The sequence below is a fragment of the Mytilus californianus genome, unplaced genomic scaffold, assembly GCF_021869535.1.
Source record: "Mytilus californianus isolate M0D057914Y unplaced genomic scaffold, xbMytCali1.0.p SCAF_2, whole genome shotgun sequence".
Classification (NCBI taxonomy): domain Eukaryota; kingdom Metazoa; phylum Mollusca; class Bivalvia; order Mytilida; family Mytilidae; genus Mytilus; species Mytilus californianus.
Genome location: NW_026262668.1, coordinates 101534572 through 101559267, shown reverse-complemented (window position 1 = coordinate 101559267; position 24696 = coordinate 101534572). Strand labels below are relative to the sequence as shown.

Genomic DNA, 24696 nt, shown 5'->3' with positions numbered 1-24696 from the left:
CTTATACAGCTAAAATCACTTTGTTATTTCCCAGTATAAAACGCAATTGCATATATTAAAATACGATGGGCTTATTTTACACGGACGATATTAAAAGTTATTCACTTTGATACTTCGTTAAAAATAGTCTAAAATCTAAAATGACACTGATTCACTTTATGACATTAGTAAAACCGTGGTCTGACACTATTAAATATGTCTCTATATTCTAAAAGGCATCAGCTACCACTTTGATACAGCAATTGTCTGTATATTACGTATATTATTGTTAATATCAACGTATTCCCAAGTACATATATATCTCAACTGTCCTCCATGTACTTCTCACTTCTAACCGTTCTTTATGTACGCCACTATTTTGTGCTCAGAAAAGGATCGAAAGAAAGCTCAATTCCATGTTATTATTAATGGATGCTTATATTATGATAGAGCATTAATCTGACTTAACCTCTGTTGATGTAATTTATCACACAGATTTCTAGAAATTGTTTCAACCATATTTAAAAAATTGTTGTCGTTTGGAAGTATAGAACCCGCTAGTTTTCTGCAGTCAACAATTAATTGGCTTAATGTTTCCCTATTTTGAAAATTTGTTTTCCACTGATCAATCCCAATTTTATTTATAACAGCCTGTTTTAATGGGGCATAAAAATTCCTACGGACCCCTTCCAGAGATGGACATCTAGTTAGGAAATGTAGAAGGTTTTCTTCCTCGAGTTTGCAAAGGGGGCAAATTGGGTCTGCACTTCCTATATTAAATTTAGCTTTGGTTGCTTGTAAAAGGTAGGTCCCAGTTAGTATTCTAGCTTTTGTTATGGCTTTCTTTGTATCCCCCGGAATTTCTGTTGCTGTTTTCCAAACTGGATGTATTTCTCCTATATTGATAATGTCAGTACAGAGCCTAATCAGGGTTGATTTTTCTCTACTCAAAGACCTAAATTTATTACTCCAAAATGTATTAATAGCATGTCTAACGGATTGTTTCCATTTAATTTTTGTTGGAAGAAATATTAGAAGCTCATCAATGCTTGGTATTACTACGTATTACTATCTGTTCGTCTTATTGATCTTACCTTAAACCACGTGATATACCTGGTATGCATACTGATTGCTATTTTTGTAAAGTAAATATAGATGTTATTCGACCTTTATACGTTAAAATACAAAATGGAAGTAGACAAACTCGACGTATTAAAATGGTCAGCTTTTGCAGCTACCGGTATGTTTGCCGGAGGTGCTATTTATATAAATATTGTGGATATGCCTGCTCTAAAAAAGGGTACTGATAATGAAGCAGCAAGGCGATTTTGGAAGGAATCTTTTCTAAGAGCAGCAAAGTGGCAGGTATGTGCCAACATGAAATGTTGTGGGAGGGAAGCTTTGTACGTTCTTGAGACGGACGAAAATGTACATTTCTTCCTCGGAAGAAGCGGAATGAATAATGAATAGCATTTTCACAATACTAAACACCCTCTAACAAAGGGTTATCAATACCAATATGCAAACAGTTGAAAATGTACGTTATCTTTCGATAGCGGCGCTGGAAATTTCCCACTCGGTATGAAATTAATCTATATTTCCGTAAAAATTAACTTATTAAAGCAATTGACGAATACATTAAACTTTTCATTTACAGAATAACAATTAACTTGCAGTCATTAACAAAAGAAGAAATTAGTTCATTAGCCTAAGTTCATTTCGGATTCATGTAAAAAATGTTGAATGAACTGTTAAATTTGTTCAGCATAAAAAATGCAAAACACAGCTTTTGAAAGCTTGTACTATTTTCTCAGTGTACAGTGACAAGTATCACATGTTATAATACTCAGGATGAGAAGATCTGCTACAATCAAAAACATTTCGAAAATATATAAGAATCTCCTCCAGAATATGATAAGCGGCAAATATAACATGCCCATATATACATTCAACTGAACTTTGGTTTTACCTGCCGCATTTTTACATGAATCCGTAACCCAAGCTATGAATATACAAGGTAAACAGGTTGTTTCCCTCCCGCTATTAGATAAGGTTAGCTTTACATAAGATTTACAATCGACTCAGCCGCTTTACATAAGATTTACTATCGACCCAGCCTTATGAAGAGTTCAGGGTACTGAAGATAAAAATTGCCATCAACAATTTCAAAAACATGCATAATAACATTTTTTTTTTAATTTTCTTAAGTTAACTTCAGTAGAAAAATCAAAATGTTAGATATTAAATCACATATTGTTTTAATTGCAGATTACAATCACACACATGTATGAGTGCTATAGATAAAAAGGTACTACAAATTAATGGCTTTGAACTACGAAACTTTAAAAGTCATACTTCTTTCTTTTTCTAATTTAAATTGAGAATGGAAACGGGGAATGTGTCAAAGCGACAACAACCCGACCAAAGAGCTAACACTACTTCTGTTAAAAAAGTTGTGATTTATTTTGTATTCCAGGGAGGACTTGGAATGATAGCAACTGTAACTGGTGGGGCTGTCTGGTTTTTAGATGAATCCAGAAACAGACATCTTTGGTGCATTGGTAGCAGTGTCATGGCAACCATATTTCCGTGGACAGTGTTCATCATGAAGCCAGATATCAATAGATTACTCAACGACAATGTCCTCAGAGAACAAGGCAATTAAGTTACCTTCTTGAACTGCTAGAAATTGAATTTAAAGAATTTTGATTTAGATAGCCGTTTTTCATTTTTTCCCTCGTATGACAGCATAAAATCAAACACTTCATTTTTTTTTCAGTTTTTACTTGGTTTAAGGTGGTACATAACACTACAGGGAGATAACTCTGTAAAAATCAGCTGAATGATTTAATCACGTTCTATTGTTAAGGAAATATTAAGCTTCTCAATGATCCAAATTTATGTTTGTCAAACTACTATATATCCAATGACATTTTTCCGATAAAGTAAGTGGTTCAAGTTTTTTGAAATTTTTATATTTTAGTCAAAGGGTAAAAGTAAATGTTTTGTCAAAATTTTATGAAAATTAAACGAGCCAAATTAATTTAAGTCAAGGTGTTTGGTACCACCTTAATAAATATATATACGTGTATGTGCTGTATCAACGTCATAATTCTGGTTTTCAAAAGTTTTGGTTTCGTGCGAACATTATTTGGGTAAATCCAGTCATGTATATTGAACGCTGAAAACGTTTTTTTTTTTCAATTCTATTAAGTATCAGAATGTATACAGTTAAAAGTTGAGGAAAATACACGTACGTACAAAGTATAAACGAACAGTGCAACATAAAACAACACAGTCTTCTGATGAGAGCTTAACCAATTCCTTTAATTGTAAATTATAAAAACTATATACAATATAATTAATAGTGACGAACTAAGAGTATTTATATCAATTCTGTTATACTGCTAGTAGGACATGAAAAAATGTGAAATATTTCAATCAAAAATATAACGATTTATAACAAAACAATTTACAAAAAATAAAAATTCCCAAAAAATATTTATTTAAAAATATCAAATTATTCTAATTTTTTCAGGTGGTGATTGGGTACGTACTAAGATAGATGCCTGGAACAAACAACACATGTACAGGAGTTTGGTCGGATTGTCTGTGTTCGGACTGTGGTTGTATGCCATTAGTAAATCTTAACAAAGTTGATAAATCTATCAGCTTGAGTAAATACACAGCTGGTTTACTAATGTATTGTATTGTGTGGGTACACTGAAGAACCAGAAGCAATTGAAAGCAAATGAACACAAATATAAAAGCAAGAAACAAAGACTGTTTTATAATATGCTTTTACTTAGGTAGTAAATCGATATCAATAGACTATTTTCATATTACCGACTTTTGACTCCGGATTATATAATTTGTCGACTGGTTACCTTGGACATCATGGTACCATGTCAGGTAAGAGCAAGCTAAAGAAGTAAAACCAAGCTTTCAATCGGTACAATTTTGGGGGAAAATTACCTGGTTAATATTTTTTTTTTCACTACAAAATCATCGGAAAACAGTAAACTTTCCCCTCAAATTACACCGATTATATGTTTGATTTTACTTATTTTGGTTGCTCTTACTTGACCGAGTACCATGATGTCCAAGGTAACCAGTCGACAAATTATATAATCCGGAGTCAAAAGTCGGTAATATGAAAATAGTCTATTAGTATAGTGTTGTTTTCTATTTAATGATAGCTTAACATGTAAATTGAATTAAAAACATCTAAATGAATGCTGACTTGTTAATTGCATAAATCGATATAAAACATCCGAATAAAATTACTTTGTTCCGAATATGTACTGGCTTCCACTGATTCCTAACTTATAACATAGCCGTATACTAATGTGGCCGGGTAAAACTATCGTTTTCTATAAACTCATATTCGAAAAAATAACATATTTATGAAAACGTCATCAAAATTATCATTGAAATCCCAATTCCTAAGAAAGCAATATTTTTTTTGTTATGTAAACTTGCATTGTTGGTACCAGATTTGATAAAGTCCGTTTGAGTTATTGTCATCACTTTGGGTACGGGGTCAGTCGTCGACCTACCATTTACATTTCAATTATTTTTTTTTTTAAATTTGTACGATAATTTAACATGCAAAAAAGGTTAATAAGCTTTATATACATGTACTTGAATGTCTAGATTTAACTATAAACTACGTGTAGATAGACTCTCTTTTAAAAGAAAATCCTTTATTGTATCCAAATCGTCAGAAATGTACTGCAAGTGAATTATTGTCGTCTCATACTCTAAAACGCCGACTTTTTTTTCGTATAAAGTGACCTAAACTATGACATCTCGCTTTTGAAATTCAACAATTGCACAGCTGAAGTGTGAAAAAAAACCTGTGAATGAAGAAACAGTAGACAGTATGAAAAGGGAATAAAACTGATTCTGAAAGAAACATTGTTAAACACCAAATCATTAAACAACTGTTATCTACAAAGTTTAATTGACAAATAGGAACGCGTGTAAACGTGTTGAAAATATAAACAAAAAGAAACATTGCTTTATCACCACACTTTTTATTCACGTGCTCCATGAATATGTGTTGATTGTTTACCAAGGTCACGATCGAAAAAACTTCGGCAACAAAACCCTAAAGTTAATAAGCAACCAAAGTTTCCGATCAACAATCACCGAATGAAATATTTTTTGTCGATGATTCGTTTTGAACTCGTAACAAACGCAAAACAATGCACCTAGGACTTAGTTAGGAATATAAGAATGCATTTGTTCAACAATTTCCTTAACATCATAATCACCCGAAACTCGTTTCATATGACTTAAAGAACCACTAAACAGCATGAAATTAACTTTAGCATTAAAGTTTCTTACACAGCATTTTTCTAAAAAGTATTACTTTAGTACCAATTCGTCAACTAACATAGCAGCCTTGGTCAATTCTAGTTTCTTATTTGCTAAACTTTACTAAAGTCTACCCAAGAACTGCTGAATTAATTGCTGTCAAACTCGACAGATATGTTTCCTTGAAGTATCTCATTAAGTGCTAATACTAAAGTGCCGATCAGAAATTCAAAATGAACCCCATTGTGATAAAATTTTACATTGAAAACATACTTGAAATTTGATTTTGATTTCATTTTCGAGAAGTGAACTCAATCATATCAAACAATATACAATGGTTTAGAATATTTAGAATATTCTTACAAGTGTTGTTACATTGAACATGAAAAGTCCAATGTCGCTTAAAGTGGCAAAATTGAGCCAGATTTGTAAAAACTTCAAAGAAGATATCATAAAAAGACAGTGAACCACCAGGAACAAAATTGACATTATTATGGTCCTAAACAAACGTCATAAAACGAAACGTGGGATATACGTCAATAATACCTCAACCAAACGACACAAAAAATAAATACATCTATATATCAACATATGGTCTTTACTAATAGACAGGTCTTTATACAATATGTCAACTCAGCGTCTAATAATGAAAAGTCGTAAATAAAATAAATGCAGGCTATCAAAGATTTTCTAAAATACCAAATTCACCAAACTCTCAAAATGAGAAAATAGTTGGAGATGACAAAAAAATAAAAAAACAATCACTTATGGGGTTTTGAATATGGTCTGGTCCCTTGATACAATCAATAAGTGTCGATACTCACAAGACGTTGTTATTTTGGTTCTGATGCACTTCAATATGAACATGGGTTAAAATTATTAGACGCAGTATCTTAATATTTTTATTGTCATATCTTTTATCAACAAGACTATCTAGTCTTAAAATATTTGAAAATCAATTGCTGAATATATTATTTCAACATTAAAAGCAGGATTTTGAATAATCGATATTTTCTTGTTTGTGTCTCCTCCCTTAACCAATGCATGGAACTTTCTCTCGTCTTCCCTCTAAATCGAAATCCTAGGATCGTTACTCTTAGCTAGTGTTTATATTTTACGACTGCCATTCTAGAGGGGTAATGTTAATATATCAGTTCCCTTAGATTGATTTAAAGTGTGTTAAACCTCGGAACCTGTTATCATTTCAATAGTCTTTCAAGGTTTTAAAATTCTGCTTCTTGTAACTTCTTAATTATATAAGAGTTTTACATCATATAAAAGCTAACAAAATATAGGAAAAATATTTAGATTATTAATTTTTACTTTCTTTTTTGTCGAGCCTTCGACTTTTGTCGAAAAAGCGAGACATAGCGATCCTACATTCCGTCGGCGTCGTCGGCGTCGTCGTCGTCGGCGGCGGCGTCCACAAATATTCACTCTGTGGTTAAATTTAAATAACTTTCTTAAACTATCCTGGATTTCTACCAAACTTGGACAGAAGCTTGTTTATGATCAATAGATAGTATCCAGAAGTAAATTTTGTAAAAAAGAATCCTGTTTTTCCGTATTTTACTTATAAATGGACTTAGATTTTCTGCCAGGAAACATTACATTCACTCTGTGGTTAAAGTTTTTCAAATTTTAATAACTTTCTTAAACTATCCTGGATTTCTACCAAACATGGACAGAAGTTTGTTTATGATCAAAAGCTAGTATCTAGAAGGAAATTTTTATTAAAATTTTGTACTTGTTTATCCAAATTTTACTTATAAATGGACTTAGTTTTTCTTACAGTTAACATTGCATACAGTCTGCAGTTAAATTTTTTAAGACATTTATTAGATTCATAAACTATCCTGGTTTTTTACCAAACTTGGACAAAAGCTTCTTACAAAAAAAAATGTATCGAGTTTTTCCTCATCTCATTTTTGTTGAGCCTGCGATTAACAGCAAAAGTAGGCGAGACACTGGGTTCCGCGGAACCCTTACGAATTTTTATGATAGGACTCTTCTCGCATTTAAAAAGGTCACTAGGAAAGAAAATATCAAAATCAAAGGTAGGTAGAAATCAAGGTCTAGTGGATAGATGCTAGAAGATTACTACGAATTTGCAGAACATTTATCCACAAATTACAGAGATGCGAATTATCAATTGTAATTCCACACAAGAACAATATTTATTCCTCAGTCAACGTCCGGTTAAGACGACTTTAATACGAAATTGTGGATGGGTAAACGTAAATGAGAGAGCAATTATCTATTAAATGAAATATCAAATACAAAAAACAAACAAAATTTTTCTAAATCAAAATTACAGAAAGATGATTATGTGTATTGTGAAAATGATAAGCGCTTTACCATTGGGACCTAGATCTCGACAAAGTAAACAATCGCTCTTTTAACAGAGCTAGACTTCTCTTTTAATTCAGTTGGACCAAATAATTCACGTGTACAGTTCGGATAAATATTTGTCACAGGGCATTATGTTGTAAGAGTTTGTTCAAAAAGCTTCATCCCTTATCGCGTATGAACAGCATAACAGATATATTTACAAATATGATAACGCACTATACAACTGTTTTGAAAATCTGATAATCTTCCATGGAGATTGTTTTGCCCCGTCCCATCAGTCATGGTCTATTGACTTTAAAACTTTTGCTTAGTTTAAATTATCAGTTTGTGATTAGGTCAGTTTAAGGGGAACTGGTATAGTGGAAGGTCAATGATATTTGGTTTGCAGATGAATTAGCATTTGCACATCTCATTTCCATGGAGATTGTTTCCCCCTTTCTTTACAGTCATGGTTCATTGACTTTGAATGTTTTGTATTATTTACATGTTAAAGTTTGTGATTACATCATTTTAAATGAACGACTAATGTTAAGTCAATGATATTTGATATGCAGTTGTATTGGTATTTGCAAGTCTCATTTGCATGGAGATTATATGGTCCCACCCCCTAGTCATGGTACATTGACTTTGAAACTTTTACATATTTTACAACTTAAAGTATGTGTTTATGTTAGTTTAAAGGGAACCACTTATGATAAGTCAATGGTATTTGAATTACAGTTTTATAAGCATTGGTATTTCACATTTCTATGGAGATTATTTGGCCCTGCACCTTCAGTCATAGTGCATTCAACTCTTAATGATTTGCATAGTTTACATATCTAAATATTAATTGCTATTTTAATTTCAATCTTGCATTTTACCATCAAAATTACAAAACGCGAGACATATCTCTGTGTCAACAGTTTATTGTTCAGTAACTACATTTGTAACAATTTAAAAATAAAAAATGAAACAAAACAAAACGGTGAGAGCCCTTTCACATGTGTATAATGATCCCTACTCTATACGTTAGAAAAAAGTAACGGTGACATAGATTATCCAAATATTAAAGGGACTTGCTCAGAAGTATTTAAGGTATGGTGTCGACAAAAGGAAATTACCTAAAATTATCTAAAACGTATATAATATATCACTGAATACGACTTATTTCTAGGTTTTCATGTGTTGAGCAACACAACGAATGAGACTAGTTGAGCAGTAACTGCTTACACTTCCGAAGCAATTCAATTCACATTCAATGCATAGTAATTTCAGAGACATATAATATTGTGTTATGTCTCTGGTATATCATTGTTCAAACATCAAACGTACATTTAATCAAATAAATTGAACGAAAGATAAAGCCTATACTAATCATTTGCCATACAAGATGGATTTAAAAATCTAATACTATCTTATAAGTACTAAATTTACCATGGTTCTTACGAGTTAACACATTTAAACAAACGAATCCGAAGGTATATATTCACGTGGTATATATAATTTGTTCCTATTACTAATATAAAAATAAAGTTTGTGGTGAACCATTTGGGTCGGAAAATACCACCACATGTTTCAAGAGTAGGGAGAGAAATACAAATCATGTGAATACACAGAACCAAGATCCAATCCTTCTTTTGCAAAAATAGTTCATTATTCCCTGTTTTGTATCTACCAAAAGCATTCTATTTTACTATAATTTCCATTTTAGTGTGCGAATATCTGCATCAAAAATAGACATGGTCAAAATTAAAATTCCGCTGATTGGTTGAAATTTACTTTTCGAAACACATTGAATGAGCGGTCTTCGGAATAACCTCAATTGACAGAAACATCTAGAAAGAAATATATAGGCCATCGCTTCACAAGTAAATCAAACCAACTTAAACACTAACGTATTGGTGAGAACTTTTTTTCTTTCAAATTTGAAGTGGGTTACAAAAATATATCTGTATTTAGGCTGCAATGTTGATTGAATATTGAGATCATACAGAAAATCTAGTGTGTCAGCAAAATGTCTCCCTTGAAAACATGCGGTTTTATGTAACCTGATAAATTGAACTGTCACACCGTTTAAAATGTTGAATTTTCAAGAACTAATAGATTTGGAGGAAAACGAACTCGTTGAAATGGCAGCTGAAATTGAAGACGATGTTCAGTTATCACAAGTTGCGGCCGAAATAGAGGAAGATATTCAGTTATCTCAAGTCACGACCGAAATCGAAGATGACATCAAGTTGGCAGTCGATTCCCAAGAGATTGAGGATGATTATTTTAACTATTTGGCTATTTCACGGGCAGCAAATAACATAGATGTTAATTTGACACTTTTGCAAACAACGAACGTTTACTATGTTGAAGGCAAAGAGATGTTTGAATTTGTAGCCTTTGAACTTGATTATTTGGTGCGAGAACCAAATACCAGCGGATTGGAAAAAGAGATTAGTCGTTTTTCTACATTAGTTTCTGCTGACGAGATCGATAAACTTACAACTTCACAAACCAATCCGAATACACAAAAGAACACGAAGTGGGACATACAGGTGTTTAATGAATGGCAGGCGGCGAGAAGACAAAATGGTGTTGAAATTCCAGAAGTGTTGTCAATGAATGTTAAAAATGGAATATTGGCTACAGAGATTTGTTTTGGAGGCATGAACAAAAGATATCCTCCGAAGTCGTTGTATTACATAGTTCATGGTTTAATGAGACATTGCAAGGACATCAAATTATTTCTTGTTAACTTCTTTGATGAAAAAGACGGCACTTTTGCACAAATTCGCAGAGTTCTTGATGCGAGGATGAAGGAGTTGCTGGCGAAAGGACTGGAGACTAAACAAAAAACGAAGATGTATATTCTAATCAATCCGTTTATTTTAATTTTACCAATACATATGAATATTATCACAAAAAGTCACCATACAATATTTTGTATTATTTCTAGTTTTATAATTTATTTTCAGGCCCTAGGTGTATGTACAACGTTTTCGAGACATATCTTAACTCTTGGTAATGATCGATACTTTTTATCGGAAACCTTTGCTTGGAAACGCAATACGGCATGGAAAACAGCCGCTTGGTGTAAACAAACTAGAAGGTTTAATGAAAGAAATGTGTCGAAAAGCGGGCTTAACTGGAAATTACACAAACCATTCTGGGAAGCGGACGTGCGCAACAACATTGTATAAAGCCGTATTAGATAAACAAGCAATAATGGATCGTACTGGACACAGGTCGTCAGGCGTAAGGGAATATTAATAAAAAAATCGAAAGTGTCCGCTGTGTTAAATCCACCAAGTAACGATACAGTTTCTACCACCTGTAATGATTTGAAAGTTAAGAAAACTACCTTTAAAGTGTACAAAAATGGAAGCAGTCAACACTGAATCTTCTGCGAATTGCCATGAATTTTCAATGCGCCGAAAATGCTTGAATGATATTACAAACACGAGTGGAATTGTAAATTTTAACAACTGTTTTTTCTTTTACTTTTAATGAAATGTAATTGGATTTTGCAAAGAAACACATATTTTTTTTTTAATTTTAAAACTGAAAGCAGAAACTTTTAGTATTTCTATTCCAAATTAAGGAAACTCGAAAAGAAATCCTATTTAACTTGAAACAAACGGGATTTTCCTGCATGAAAATGATATTAGCAAATCTGGACCCCCAAACAGGATTAAATAAAAAAAATCAATGATTTTTTTTGTAGGGTTCAGAAATGGAAAGGTTAAAGGTCATAAGTGACATAATATTGGAATTTAAGAGAATATATAAGTACACAAACATTTGTTAAGCAGGGATGGGTAGGCAGAAATCAGGAAGTCAATAATGAAAGAAATATGTTTATGAGATTATAACCTTATTTAATATGCAACCATAGAATTTTGTGGTCACTACTATAACTTCCCAGAAACCCACTTTCAAACGGTTGTTGTCGTGTAATATATGCATGGTCGATGGAAGAATGATCGTGAAATTTGAACTTGACCATCATTTAGTCACAGGAAACAACATATTTAAATTTGAACAGATTTTGTCAAAGCGTTTTCAAGTAATTGCACGGACAACGCTCTAAGTATCACTTTTCGCTACTAACTCAACAACGATAAAAGCTATAATCGTGATATCAACTTTGACCTTCATTTAGTAACAGAAAACAACATATCTAAATTTGAAAAGATTTCATCAAAGCGTATTCAAGATATTGCACGGACCATATTTGGCAGCCGCCCGGCCGCCAACCGTACATCACCAAATTAATAACCGATATTTTCCTTTGGAAATCCAGTTAAAAATGTTTCTTGAGATGTGTTGCGTTTACAAATGATTTATTGCTTTTTGTTTTAATATGAAAACAAATAAAAGTTCATGACCTTTCACTTTTTTCAGTTTCCTAAATATTTCAGAGGCGGATATCTTTCAAAAAATGGGATGGAGTTTAAGCCATGGAATAACATGAAAATGAACTGTAGTACCATAGCTAAGCTCCGCCTCCTTTCCTTAAAATTCTTGTTTGATTTCATGTTTAGTTATCAAAGTATGGTACAACATCAAATTGCAGACAATAGACCACGGTTTTCCCTCAACACACTTTTTAAGCAAATTATTTCATTAAACATCAAAAGACAAAATGAAATTCATATTACAATAAATGATAATTCATAGATCATTCGATTTTGCAATCAGTCGGAGGGGATACCCCCCCCCCCCCCCTTTTTTTCTTAAAACTTGAACTGTGTATGCATATATAATTAGTAAATATCAGTGAACAGTTGCCGACTCAATAGTTTAGGTATTCATTTTAAATTTTATATCACATCAATAGGTTAAGGTTTAGATTTTTTTTAAATGTTTAAAAGTGAAGTAACTGTTCCATGCCACCCGGGTTTGGTTGGGGTGTCTACTGGTTCTTACTGGGTTTTTCATGACTTTTTCTTTTGCTGTGAAAATCTTTTAATGGGGTCATTAAAAACTCTAATTGTGGCATTGGTTATGAGCACACTATTTACAAAATGAGAATTTGCATATTTAGTATATTAGTGCAACCTTTACCTTTTCGTGGTATTAATACTATAGCACATTCTGCTAATATTTGGTCGCCTGAAACAAAAAATACTGGTAAAATAAGATATGAATGAATGAACTAATATTTCATTATTAAAGTGCAACCTGAATTATAACAAACAATTATATTCAAAAATACAAGTGATTTCCAGCCAGCCAAAATAGGCTTATCATGCACTGTCATGATATGATACGCATTATGTTTTCAAAATTGAAAAGAAAAAAAAAATAAATATAGTTCAAATTTAGACGAAAATATAGTAAGGCACGATATCAATTGACCACATATTGTCTGATAGTAAAACAGTTCAAAATAAAGTTAGAAACAAGCTTGCTGTAATTACAAAATAAATGTTTTAATCTGATGTTCACTGGTAGTGTATTTTAATCTGTGTTGTAATTGTCATGGGTGGCAGTGTTGTTCTCAGTTGTTCATAGCGTTTACAATACAACATAAAATGGGATTCGTCCTCTGTGGATTGAGACTTGCACTTTTTATATAGGCGTTGGTCAAGTAGCACATTTTGAAATCTTCCCTTTTCAATCTCTAAAGGTAAAGTTCCGCTTCGCATCCGGGTTATCACAGATCTTTGTTGTCTTGACAAACATTTTTTCAAATATGGCTCTACCTTGTAATCAGTTTTAATGTTTTTGTAATTAAGGCATATCTTCTAACCCATTTAACCACTACTAACGGAGTTCAACGAGTTTATCCTTAACACGAGATAGGATACGAGTCGTTGAATGTCGTTCTGGGTGAAGGTTGGTATACACGTCTAGTAGATTACATTCAGTCATGATTGTTTTTACATCATTACTCCATGTTCTTATATATTGGAAATGTTCAAATCCCATATAAAAGCTTTGCGACACAGCCTATAGTCAGGCATTTCACACAACTGACGCCATAGTTTTATCGAAACGCGCGTCTGGCGTATTAAATTATAAGCCTGGTACCTTTTGATAGCTATAATTTGTGTGTGTCTCTGTCCTGTATGTTCTCCCATTTATTTGTATTTTATCATTATCCATGTTTCCTGTATTATAGAATTTTGAAGTAAATGATCCTAGAGCTCTGCTGCCTGCGGGTAAGTAATTCATGCGTTGTAGTGTGTAAAATCGGTATGATCACAGATGACTAGACCAAGGTAGCGATATTATGAGGTATTTCCCAATGCTTTATCAACAAACATAAAAATATGACTGCACTGGTTAACAGTAGTTTTTCGAATTAGCATAACTTTAGATTTTTCGTAATTAACGGTCATTAAATTATCCTTAGTACATTTGTGCAAAGAGTCCAATGCGATTGTAATCCTTCAGCACTGTCAGACATAATTACTATGTCGTCGGCATACAAGAGGCAGCTTACCATGTCGTCCCCTATGTTAACTCCTTTATGTAAATTATTGATTTCTGTGATCAGGCTTTTTATGGATAACGCAAAAAGCGTAATCACTAAATTGTCCACTTGGCGACTGAAAACCATTCAGTTAGTGTGTTTCTTGATATTCGCACAACGCTTTGCAACTTCGAGTACATATTTCTAATAGTTCTGTAGAAAATTCCATGTATACCATTTGACAACAGTTTTTTCCATAGAAGTGTGTGGTTTACGGAGTCGAACGCTTTACTAAAATCAATGAAGCACAGATAAGTGTCCATATTCATAGTTTTTTGGTTACGCAAAATAGTACATAGGGTGAAAATATGGTCCAAACAAGAACATATTCTGAAACCATTCTGTTGCTCGCTAAGAAGGTCATTATCTTCGATGTACTTGACAAGTCTTCTATTCAAAATATGACTAAACACTTTTGCAACAGAGGACATAAGGATAATGCAACGGTAGACAACGGGTCTTGATATATTCAGTTAGTGTGAATGAGAAAACAAATCAAGGATAATCCCGACTGTTCAAAGTATTCATAAACAAAGGGGAAAAAGGTGTTCCCAAACAAAGGAAATACTCATCAAAGTATTCTCAAACAAAAGGAATGTTCAAAGTATTTCAAAACAAAAGAAATGTCCAAAGTATTCCCAAAACAAAAGGAATATTCAAAGTATTCTCAAACAAAGTGAATGTTCAAAGTATTCTAAAAAAAAAAGGGGGAATGTTCAAAGTATTCTCAAACAAAAGAAATGTTCAAAGTATTCCCGAACAATTTTAAATTAAGAATACATATCAGTGGCAATAAAACCCTAGTTGAAGGACAGACAACATCAGGATCAAAAGAAAAAAACATAAAGATTAGACTTTATAAGATTATTTTTGCACAACAAGTCTAATCCATCTAAATACTGTTATTTGTCAGTTATTAGCAGTCGTTTTACATCCTGTAGTTTGATGACATGTTTTATAAACTGAGTTCATTCGAACAATAATCGTCTCTTTCCTTTCATATCCATTCCGGCTTATTTTTTTCAAATCTCTAAAAGTTTTATAACATTTATTAAAGACTGTTAACCTATCTTGTTATTTTCATGTCATTAATGCATATATTTATCTGTATCATGTTTAAAAGTTTTAAGTTCATGTTATCAAACCAACAAAGCCACAACACACCAAATCCATCTCGAGGTCAACATAAGTATTTTATTTATTATATTTTAAGTTCAAAAAGACATATATGTAATCTTATTTGCCATAGAAATACCTTCACTAGTACTAGAATGTTGTTGTTTGGTCTTATTTTACTCGAGTGACTTCTAAAGACTAAAGATGAAGGGGAGACAATTGTTTTAGTCCACTAAAACAGTTCCAAATTGTTATTTTATCTGTTAAGTTATATCTAATCCGTAAGGCTTTACATTATTAGCATTTAAAACAGAGATGCATTTTTCTACATTTCAAAATTGATATATCCGATAAATCACAATGAACCAACAGAATATTCTTATTTATGTCCACAGAGAGGATTTTAAGTTGTATTTCTGTCAATTGACTATCAATTCAATATTCATGAAAAACTGCATGGTTTGAATTAGCAATTGAACAGATGAATATATACTTTGAAATATCCAAGCCGTGTAATTTACCTACCAGATACATTCACACCTTTCATTTCTTCTTTGAATAAGATACATTATAGTCAGGTATGGACATGGTAAACGATCTGAGTATGGTCATCATTCCCTCTCCTCACTCTCATTCTGAAGTTTATTTGTAGAGAATTTAGTGAAAAGATTATGTTTTATATTACCTCTTTCCCCAAAAAAACAACAAACAGACAAAAATACAAACTGTTTTTGTTGGGGTATACAGATGGAGATGAAGACGGTTTAGTAAGAAACTAAAAGGTTTATTACATACTTAACAAATAAAACGAATAGGCGGAAGTAACCAATGCGATAATTAAAACTCACAAGAAAACTGACACACCATGGCAAAAAAAACCCCCGCAAAACGACGAAAATACGAACAAATTTATAAAACACTCCATAAAAAAACTAAAGATTGAGTATCAGGAACCCCAGCAAAATCTGGGGGGTTAACTCAGGTGCTCCGGAAGGGTAAGAGGTTCCTGTTCCCCCATGTGAGACCTGTCGTGTTGCTAATGCAATTACAAATCCGGTGATAGGTCTATTCGGTGATACAACAAACGAGGGAAATTTGTCTTTTAGTCAACAAAAGAAACGAAACACGGCAATGCATTTTCCTTGAATGAAACTGGAAACACGGTACCAAGCTTAAAGGTACCCAACTGGTATAATATTCGCAGACTTTTTGTTTCTTATCGAATATCATTGCTAATTGCAAAAACGCGAAACATTTATTACAGACATTAATTATATCAAATGTCTTTTTTCACCAAAAAATTCAAAAACCGATATGTATAATTAAACAAACATTGACACATAAATACGGTCAGATTGAAATTTTAATTCCATCATAGATATATAAACATCTGATTGGCATCTTCGAAATTAAGTATAGATTTTGTCATAATTTTCCGCGCTTTGATAATGATTTTTTTCATTGGATAATTTAACTGTACACGTTTTTTTTCTCTCCGATTTATAACATTTACAATGAATTCGAGTTCAAACGTGTATCCTTGTATATTTGTGATGGTTCTATGGTATGTCGCAAGGTAGTGATGCCACATTGCTTCCAATCGCTATCGGAATCATTTTTTATTCGTTCCCGGAAGCCACCAAGGAAATCCGACACAGACCAAGTAATGAAATCTTCTGAAACTTCAAAGCAGAATATTTCCAAAAATCAAAGGAAACCATCCTCCCAGAAGACTCAAATCAAGAAATAATCATGAACTGGTTAAGTGGGCGGTTTTTTTTTTTTTATCTCCCTAACTTATCGGGAGTCGAATTCGCAAGAACCGTTTGAAATATTTATCCCCTAAACTTAACGCGAAATCATTTTAATTTTATTGGAATGATGATTTGGTTAGATTTCTTATTTTGAACTGATTGGGCAGCATACATGACAATGAGCTCGCATAATTTCTGATCTTATGAAAATTTACATTCTTCTTTTTGATAAATTTAACAGCTTAAGGGGAAGGACTGGGGTATGAGAGACAACTCTTACAAAAGTATTGGAAGTCATCTGTGCGTTTTAAGCTAGCTGTTAGACCACTTTCGAGTTCGTTGCATTTCCGTCAAAAACTTTGGTTTTAGTGAACATCATTCGTGAGTTTAGGGGCAACGTCACTTCCTTCCCATTTTGAGCGAGAGGTTGAAAAAATATGATGCTATATTGCACGAATTATTCAGCAAATTAAGTTCTAATCATTGATAATCAACACTGCTGTCATTAGGGAATTGTGATTAAGTATCTACGAAACAAACATTATTTCTAGCTTATCCTGCAGAATGACAATCACGAAGACGCTTGGTGAACTTTAATAGTGCAGGGAGACAGGCGGTTAAGCTGGTTCTCGGCTGACTACTACACTTTGTTTAAGCGGATTCCAGTTTAACAGGCGGTCCCCTCTATCTGGTAAATTACGTCATAAAGGTGCGCATAATTGACGAACGTTTCCGGTGAAGGACATAACTCGAAAGTGGTCTTATGTTGTTTACATTTGGTCATGATGAGAATGCTGCAGGAGCATCTAAGAAACTCCATCAAGCATTTAATCAAAGAATTACATTTTTCAAGATTAAAAAATCAAAAGCTAAAAAGGAAGAAAATTAACATTCATAGATGAGATGCTTTTGAAAATAAAAGTATGTACTGATGGTTTGTGGAAAGACTCTTGACATCATTTAGCTTGAAAGGTTTGGGAGAAGTTCAATTGGAGAAAATTGGGTTAAATAATGAAGTTGTAAGGTTTTAGTACTAAGCTATCGGTTGGTAGGATTTACTTAACTGTATGTCTTGGATTTTCAAATACAAACGGCAATATTCTAGAAGATATGATCTGAACATCCATCCTAGTACAATATCTGATGCTAACAGATAACCTTCATTAGCACAAAGATATTACTTAGAAAGTGAAAGACTGTCAAAACATTCAATGTAGAGTCTGCACGTCTGATGTGGCAGGGCCTTTAGTAGTCTTGGGGAATCCAACATTAAGTATTTTAATAAAGATATGTCAATTCCTCACAAGGGTAATCGTCCCATACTGAATATTTTCCTTATAAACTTGATAAAAGTTGTTGTTGGTACCATACAATTTTCACTTCCAAAAACAAAAATAATGCAAAAAGAAACTGTATCTAAGGTTTTGTAGGGAAAAAATGATTTTGTCCAAACATTTTCTTTTTTTTCTTATGTCTGTGAGCCGATAATTTTGTTTTCTGGCAAAGTTTGAAAAATAAATATGTTATCTGAACTAGCCATAATTTTCGACTTATTCTATAGTTTTAAATCATTTATTTACACTCAAGCTACAAATATTACTATGACGTTTCAGATTTACTTTGAAATATGTTTTTACTACGCATCTTAAAAGTCATGGGTATTTCATGAGAACATGTGCAAACACATACAATAATATTTGCCAACTAGTGTTTTCGACCGTTTTTAGGGTACCCCAAAATTGGTCATATTCAATATACCGTACACATGATGAAAATTTCTCAATATATAAATGACAAAGGCATATTTGTTTTCTGACTGGTCAGTTTCATATGAAACTATAGATCCAATTTTGCCCATGTTCAAAGCTTTAGATTGCTATTGGTGTTGATCCGGTGGCAAAGCGATCATCATTCTACATAGTTTCTTATCATGCTACAGGACCCTAATCACCATTTTATCCCCCATATAGAATTTAACTTGGCAAGTCACAAGAACTTTAACACAAAGTTCGTTAAAGGCCCTTTTAAAAAAATCTCATTGACATGGTTGATATTTTTCATATACCAATTGTGTTATTGACTGATAATTTAGAATTCAAAAAAAAATATTTTGAAAGTGAAATATTCTTTAGAGGTGTCTATAACAACCCATAAAGGCTGAGTTAGAGATTGTGCAATTGTTTTTTGTTCATTATTAATATTAATATTTCTTTCTTTTTTTTTTTTACTTTTTTTTTCATTCTTTATTGTTGTTGCTTTATTTGTTGTTTAAAAAAAACCTCTTTTTTCATGTTTGAAAATCATACGTGAAAGGCACGAATTTAGTCACGATAAATAGATTAATAACTCCGGGAGATCATGCAAACTTATAGCTATTTTTGTAAAGTAAGTATAGATGTAAGTCGTTCTTTATATGTTGAAATACAAAATGGAAGTAGACAAACTCGACGTATTTAAATGGTTTGCATTTGCCGCCAGCGGTATTTTTGCTGGAGGTTCTATTTTTGTAAATGTTGTGGTTTCCCCATCTCTAATAAAGGTTACTGATCATGAAGCAGTAAGGAGAATTTGGAAAGAATGTTTTCGAAGAGCAGCAAAGTGGCAGGTATGTTGCAGTATACACTCGAATAATGTTTCTTTTGCACAGGAGCAGCATAAATAATAAATAGCCCTTTTTCTAGTACCAAATAAACTCCAACAAAGGTTATTAAAACCAATATGCATTAACTTTAAAAAATTTCAGGTAATATTTGGCCTGATAACGGAAAATTTCTCACTTAGGTATGAGCACCATTCAAATTTCCATAAATTGAAATTATCTACACTAAAGAGCAATTCAGTAATATAAGAAACTTCCAAGTTACCGAGAACAACAACGTAGTCATGAACAAAAAAAATGAAAACAACAAAAGACGATTTCTGATTCATAAAATAAAATCTTATGTTAACTATTTTTGTTCAACATGAAAAATAAAAGACACAGCTTTTGAAAGCTAACTATTTTCAGATACGAATATTACATGTTTAAATATTCAGGGTGTGGTGATCTCAGTTCTACAATCAAAAACATGTTTTTAAATATATATGTATAAGAATCGTCAGAATATAATTAGTGTAATTATAACATATTCATATACACATTCAGCTGAACTTAGTTTTAGTTTTAAATGTCGCATGTTTATACATGTATCCGTAATCCCGGCTATAAAATACGATAACCATCATTTTCCCCTTCTGCCAGTAAATAAAGTCAGCTTTACATAAGATTTACTTATTATTTATTTATGTATTTCTCTGTGCTGAGTGCTCTTGCGTTTGTTTGTACTGTATTCATGTCACGTAGTGTTGTCATTTTAGCGGTATTTTAAACATTGCCATATAAGCGGGATGTTTGGCTAGCCACAAAACCAGGTTCAACCCACAATTTTTTCTTAAACTGTCCTGTACCAAGTCAGGAATATGGCAGTTGTTATCAGACAGTCCGTTTCTATGTATGTTGGCGTTTGCTTTTGTTGTAGTTCAGTGTTTCTGTTGTTCCGTTGTTTTCCTCTTATAGTTAATGTGTTTCCCTCGGTTTTAGTTTGTTACCCAGATTTGTTTTTACTTGATCGAATTATGACTATTGAACAGCGGTATACTACTGTTGCCTTTATTTACAATCGACACAACCTTACGAAGAGTTGCTGCAATGTTTTAAAGTTAAAATTGCCTTTGAAGATAACACAAGAAATCATCAACATTTTTAATTGCATGCTTTTGTGGTGCTGTTATACCACTGTCCGTTGTATTGGTTTTCACGTTTGAATTTTTATACAGTTTTTCGTGTCGGGGCCTTTTATAGCTTATACTTTATCAAGGTTTGAGGTTTTGCTCATTGTTGAAGGTCATATGGTGGCGTATGGTTACCTACATCAACATCATTTAGTCTCTGGTGGATAGCTGTCTCATTGACAATCATATAACATCTTCTTATTTTTATATTAATAATCTTTTTCTATTTTCCTTTAGTAGACTTCAGTACAAAAATTAAAATTCGGAATATTAAATCATATTTTGAATTAATTGCAGGGTATAGTTATAAGCATGTGTGTGTGTTATAGATATATATAGCTACTGCACTTGAATAGCTTTTAACTTCATAGATGACATACTTCATTCTTACCTTATACAATTTTTGTTTGTGTTACTTACGATTGATTTTGTTTTGCAGGGATGACTTTGGTTGATAGCAACTGTAACTGGTGCTGCTGTCTGGTGGTTTGATGAATCCAGTAACAGAAATATTTGGTGTATAGGTAGCAGTGTCATGGCAACCATATTTCCGTGGACAATGCTCATTATGATGCCAGATGCTAACAGATTACTCAAAGATACTGCCCTCAGAGAACAAGGCAATTTAGTTACCCTCTTGAACTGCTATTCGAATTTAATTAATTTTTATTAAGATAGCCGTTTTTCATATTTTGTTCTATTTATAAAAGCAAACAATCAAATATTTCATATTTTTTTAGCTTAGTTTTATAAATAAACGTATGTGCATGTACTTTGTGTGCTTCATCAACGTCATATGATGCATATCTATTCATATCTGGTTTTCAAAACTTTTGGCTTCATGCTGAATACGATGTGGATTAATCCAGTCGTTTATATCGAACGCTAAAAACGGTACTCTGATGATAGCGTTAACCAATTCCGTTAATTGTAAATTACAAAAAAGTATACACTATAATCAATAGTGATGAACTCATAGTATGTATATCCTTTTCGGTTATAATGTCAGCAGGTAGTAAAACAATTAAAATTATTAATAGTGTATATACTGAAATATTTCAACTTTATTCAAGAATTCAAATCAAATATAACAAATATCAGTATTCTTTATTTTCAGGTGGTAATTGGGTACGTGCTAAGCTAGATGCCTATAACAAACAACACATGTATAGGAGTGTGGTTGGATTGTCTGTGTTCGGACTATGGTTGTATGCCATTAGTAAACCATAACTACGTGGCTTTCTTCAAGTACAAGATGTTGAGTAAATACACGGCTGACTTACTATTGTATTGTAGTGTGTTTGTACACTGACGAACCAGAAGCAACACAAGGGGGGTGGGGGGAACACACATATAACAATAACCAGTATAGACTGTTTTATAATATACTTTCACTTATGTAATAAATTGATATCCGTTGGTACAGTGTTGTTTATATTCGATGTTAGTGTAACATGTAACTTGTATAAGGCGAATACAAATCACAAAATGTAACTTGAATAGTAACAGCATGAAAACGATAACTACTGTATGATGCTCAACAATATGCCGGTACTTATGCTATTTAGGAACCTTAAATAATTACAATAAATAATAAGATCTGAAACAATTCAGTATCAAATATCCGAATGAAAATACTATGTTCCGAAAATGTTCTTTTCAAAATTATCTGTCTTCCTCTGATTCTTAACACTTGCGCGAATACCACGCTGAAGTACGTCCATTATTCATTTTTCATTATTCAAAATTCAATAATGAATAATGAAATAGTTCACTATTCACTATTCAATGTTAAGTGATGAATAATGAATAATGAAATAGTTTATGTTTCATTATTCAAGTTGAAGCGGTGAATAGTGAAATAAAAATTTAAAAAAATGACTGTGACACTATAGCTATATCCCGTATTTCTAAATTAGTCTTTTTGGTGTTATCTAACAAATATTCAAATTCATATCAGAAAAAATAAATAAAAACACTCTTTAAATTTTAATTTGATTTTTTAATCTGGTTCTTAGTTTCGGAGGATAAACTAGTGGGTTTTCCTAACTATTTTTAACAGAATTTCCTTGGTTCAATGTATGGACGACCTGAATACCAAAACATATATATATTAGATATATAAATTAAAATAATCTATGTGGTATTTTTTTATTTTCACTGGACCTTTGTTATTCTTCATCCTCTAATTATAGATATAACAAGTCGATTGTTCAGCAATGACAATTAGAGGGGTTACGGAGGACCTAAATGCCAAAATACGCGTGAAAATTAAGAAATAGCCAATTTTGAATAATGAAATGGATATTTTGAATAATGGAATGGACTGCTGCGACCCTTAAACCCCTAATTATAGATATACCTTATACCTCATTCGAAAGCTTATTAAGAGAGAAACAAAAGGTATATAGTCAATATGTTCTGCAACGCATATTAGAGGAGTAACGAAGGACCTAAATATCGAAATACGCGTAAACAATAAGAAATAGCTTATTTTGAATAATGGAATGGACTGCAGCAACCCGTCAGCCCCTAATCAAGGAAAAATTTATACACCGAATTAAAGCTTATTGATAGAGGAATAAACTGAGTATAAACGATATGTGCCGCAATGATCATTAGAGGGGTTACGGAGGACCTAAATGCCAAAATACGCGTGATAATTAAGAAATAACCAATTTTAAATAATGAAATGGATATTTTGAATAATGGAATGGACTGCTGCGACCCTTTAGCCCCTAATTATAGATATACCTTATACCTCATTCGAAAGCTTATTAAGAGAGAAATAAAAGGTATATAGTCAATATGTTCTGCAACGCATATTAGAGGAGTAACGAAGGACCTAAATATCGAAATACGCGTGAACAATAAGAAATAGCTTATGTTGAATAATGGAATGGACTGCAGCAACCCGTCAGCCCCTAATCAAGGAAAAATTAATACACCAAATTAAAGCTTATTGATAGAGAAATAAACTGAGTATAAACGATATGTGCCGCAATGACCATTAGAGGGGTTACGGAGGACCTAAATGCCAAAATACGCGTGAAAATTAAGAAAAAGCCAATTTTGAATAATGAAATGAATATTTTGAATAATGGAATGGACTGCTGCGACCCTTAAGCCCCTTATTATAGATATACCTTTTACCTCATTCGAAAGTTTATTAAGAGAGAAACAAAAGGTATAAGGCCAATATGTTCTGCAACGCATATTAGAGGAGTAACGAAGGACCTAAATATCGAAATACGCGTGAACAATAAGAAATAGCTTATTTTGAATAATGGAATGGACTGCAGCAACCCGTCAGCCCCTAATCAAGGAAAAATTTATACACCAAATTAAAGCTTATTGATAGAGGAATAAACTGAGTATAACCGATATGTGCCGCAATGACCATTAGAGGAGTTACGGAGGACCTAAATGCCAAAATACGCGTGAAAATTAAGAAATAGCCAATTTGGAATAATGAAATGGATATTTTGAATAATGGAATGGACTGCTGCGACCCTTAAGCCCCTAATTATAGATATACCTTATACCTCATTCGAAAGCTTATTAAGAGAGAAACAAAAGGTATATAGTCAATATGTTCTGCAACGCATATTAGAGGAGTAACGAAGGACCTAAATATCGAAATACGCGTTTACAATAAGAAATAGCTTATTTTGAATAATGGAATGGACTGCAGCAACCCGTCAGCCCTAATCAAGGAAAAATTTATACACCAAATTAAAGCTTATTGATAGAGGAATAAACTGAGTATAAACGATATGTGCCGCAATGATCATTAGAGGGGTTACGGAGGACCTAAATACCAAAATACGCGTGAAAAATAAGAAATAACCAATTTTGAATAATGAAATGGATATTTTGAATAATGGAATGGACTGCTGCGACCCTTTAGCCCCTAATTATAGATATACCTTATACCTCATTCGAAAGCTT

At 32.6% G+C, this 24696-nt stretch overlaps 2 protein-coding genes across 2 annotated transcripts; both read left to right on the top strand.

Moving 5' to 3' along the window:
* Nucleotides 1-1123: 1123 nt before the first annotated feature.
* LOC127730601 (uncharacterized) lies at nt 1124-4215 on the top strand. Its single transcript, XM_052239063.1, has 3 exons — nt 1124-1344; nt 2456-2636; nt 3518-4215. The coding sequence occupies exons 1-3, from the start codon at nt 1135-1137 to the stop codon at nt 3628-3630; spliced, it is 504 nt and encodes a 167-aa protein (XP_052095023.1). The 5' UTR covers nt 1124-1134; the 3' UTR covers nt 3631-4215.
* Nucleotides 4216-21190: 16975 nt separating this feature from the next.
* On the top strand, nt 21191-22071 carry LOC127728825 (uncharacterized). The gene is made up of 2 exons (XM_052236428.1): nt 21191-21365; nt 21863-22071. Exons 1-2 carry the CDS (start codon nt 21281-21283, stop codon nt 21973-21975), a joined length of 198 nt encoding a protein of 65 aa, XP_052092388.1. The 5' UTR covers nt 21191-21280; the 3' UTR covers nt 21976-22071.
* Nucleotides 22072-24696: the final 2625 nt, after the last annotated feature.

Excerpts from the sequence above, each read along its gene's own strand:
- LOC127728825 (XM_052236428.1), top strand. The coding sequence starts at position 21,281 with ATGGCAACCATATTTCCGTGGACAATGCTCATTATGATGCCAGATGCT. Across the intron at positions 21,366-21,862 it reads TACTGCCCTCAGAGAACAAG|GTGGTAATTGGGTACGTGCT; the intron begins GCAATTTAGTTA and ends CTTTATTTTCAG.
- LOC127730601 (XM_052239063.1), top strand. The coding sequence starts at position 1,135 with ATGTTATTCGACCTTTATACGTTAAAATACAAAATGGAAGTAGACAAA. Across the intron at positions 1,345-2,455 it reads TAAGAGCAGCAAAGTGGCAG|GGAGGACTTGGAATGATAGC; the intron begins GTATGTGCCAAC and ends TTTGTATTCCAG. Across the intron at positions 2,637-3,517 it reads CAATGTCCTCAGAGAACAAG|GTGGTGATTGGGTACGTACT; the intron begins GCAATTAAGTTA and ends TAATTTTTTCAG.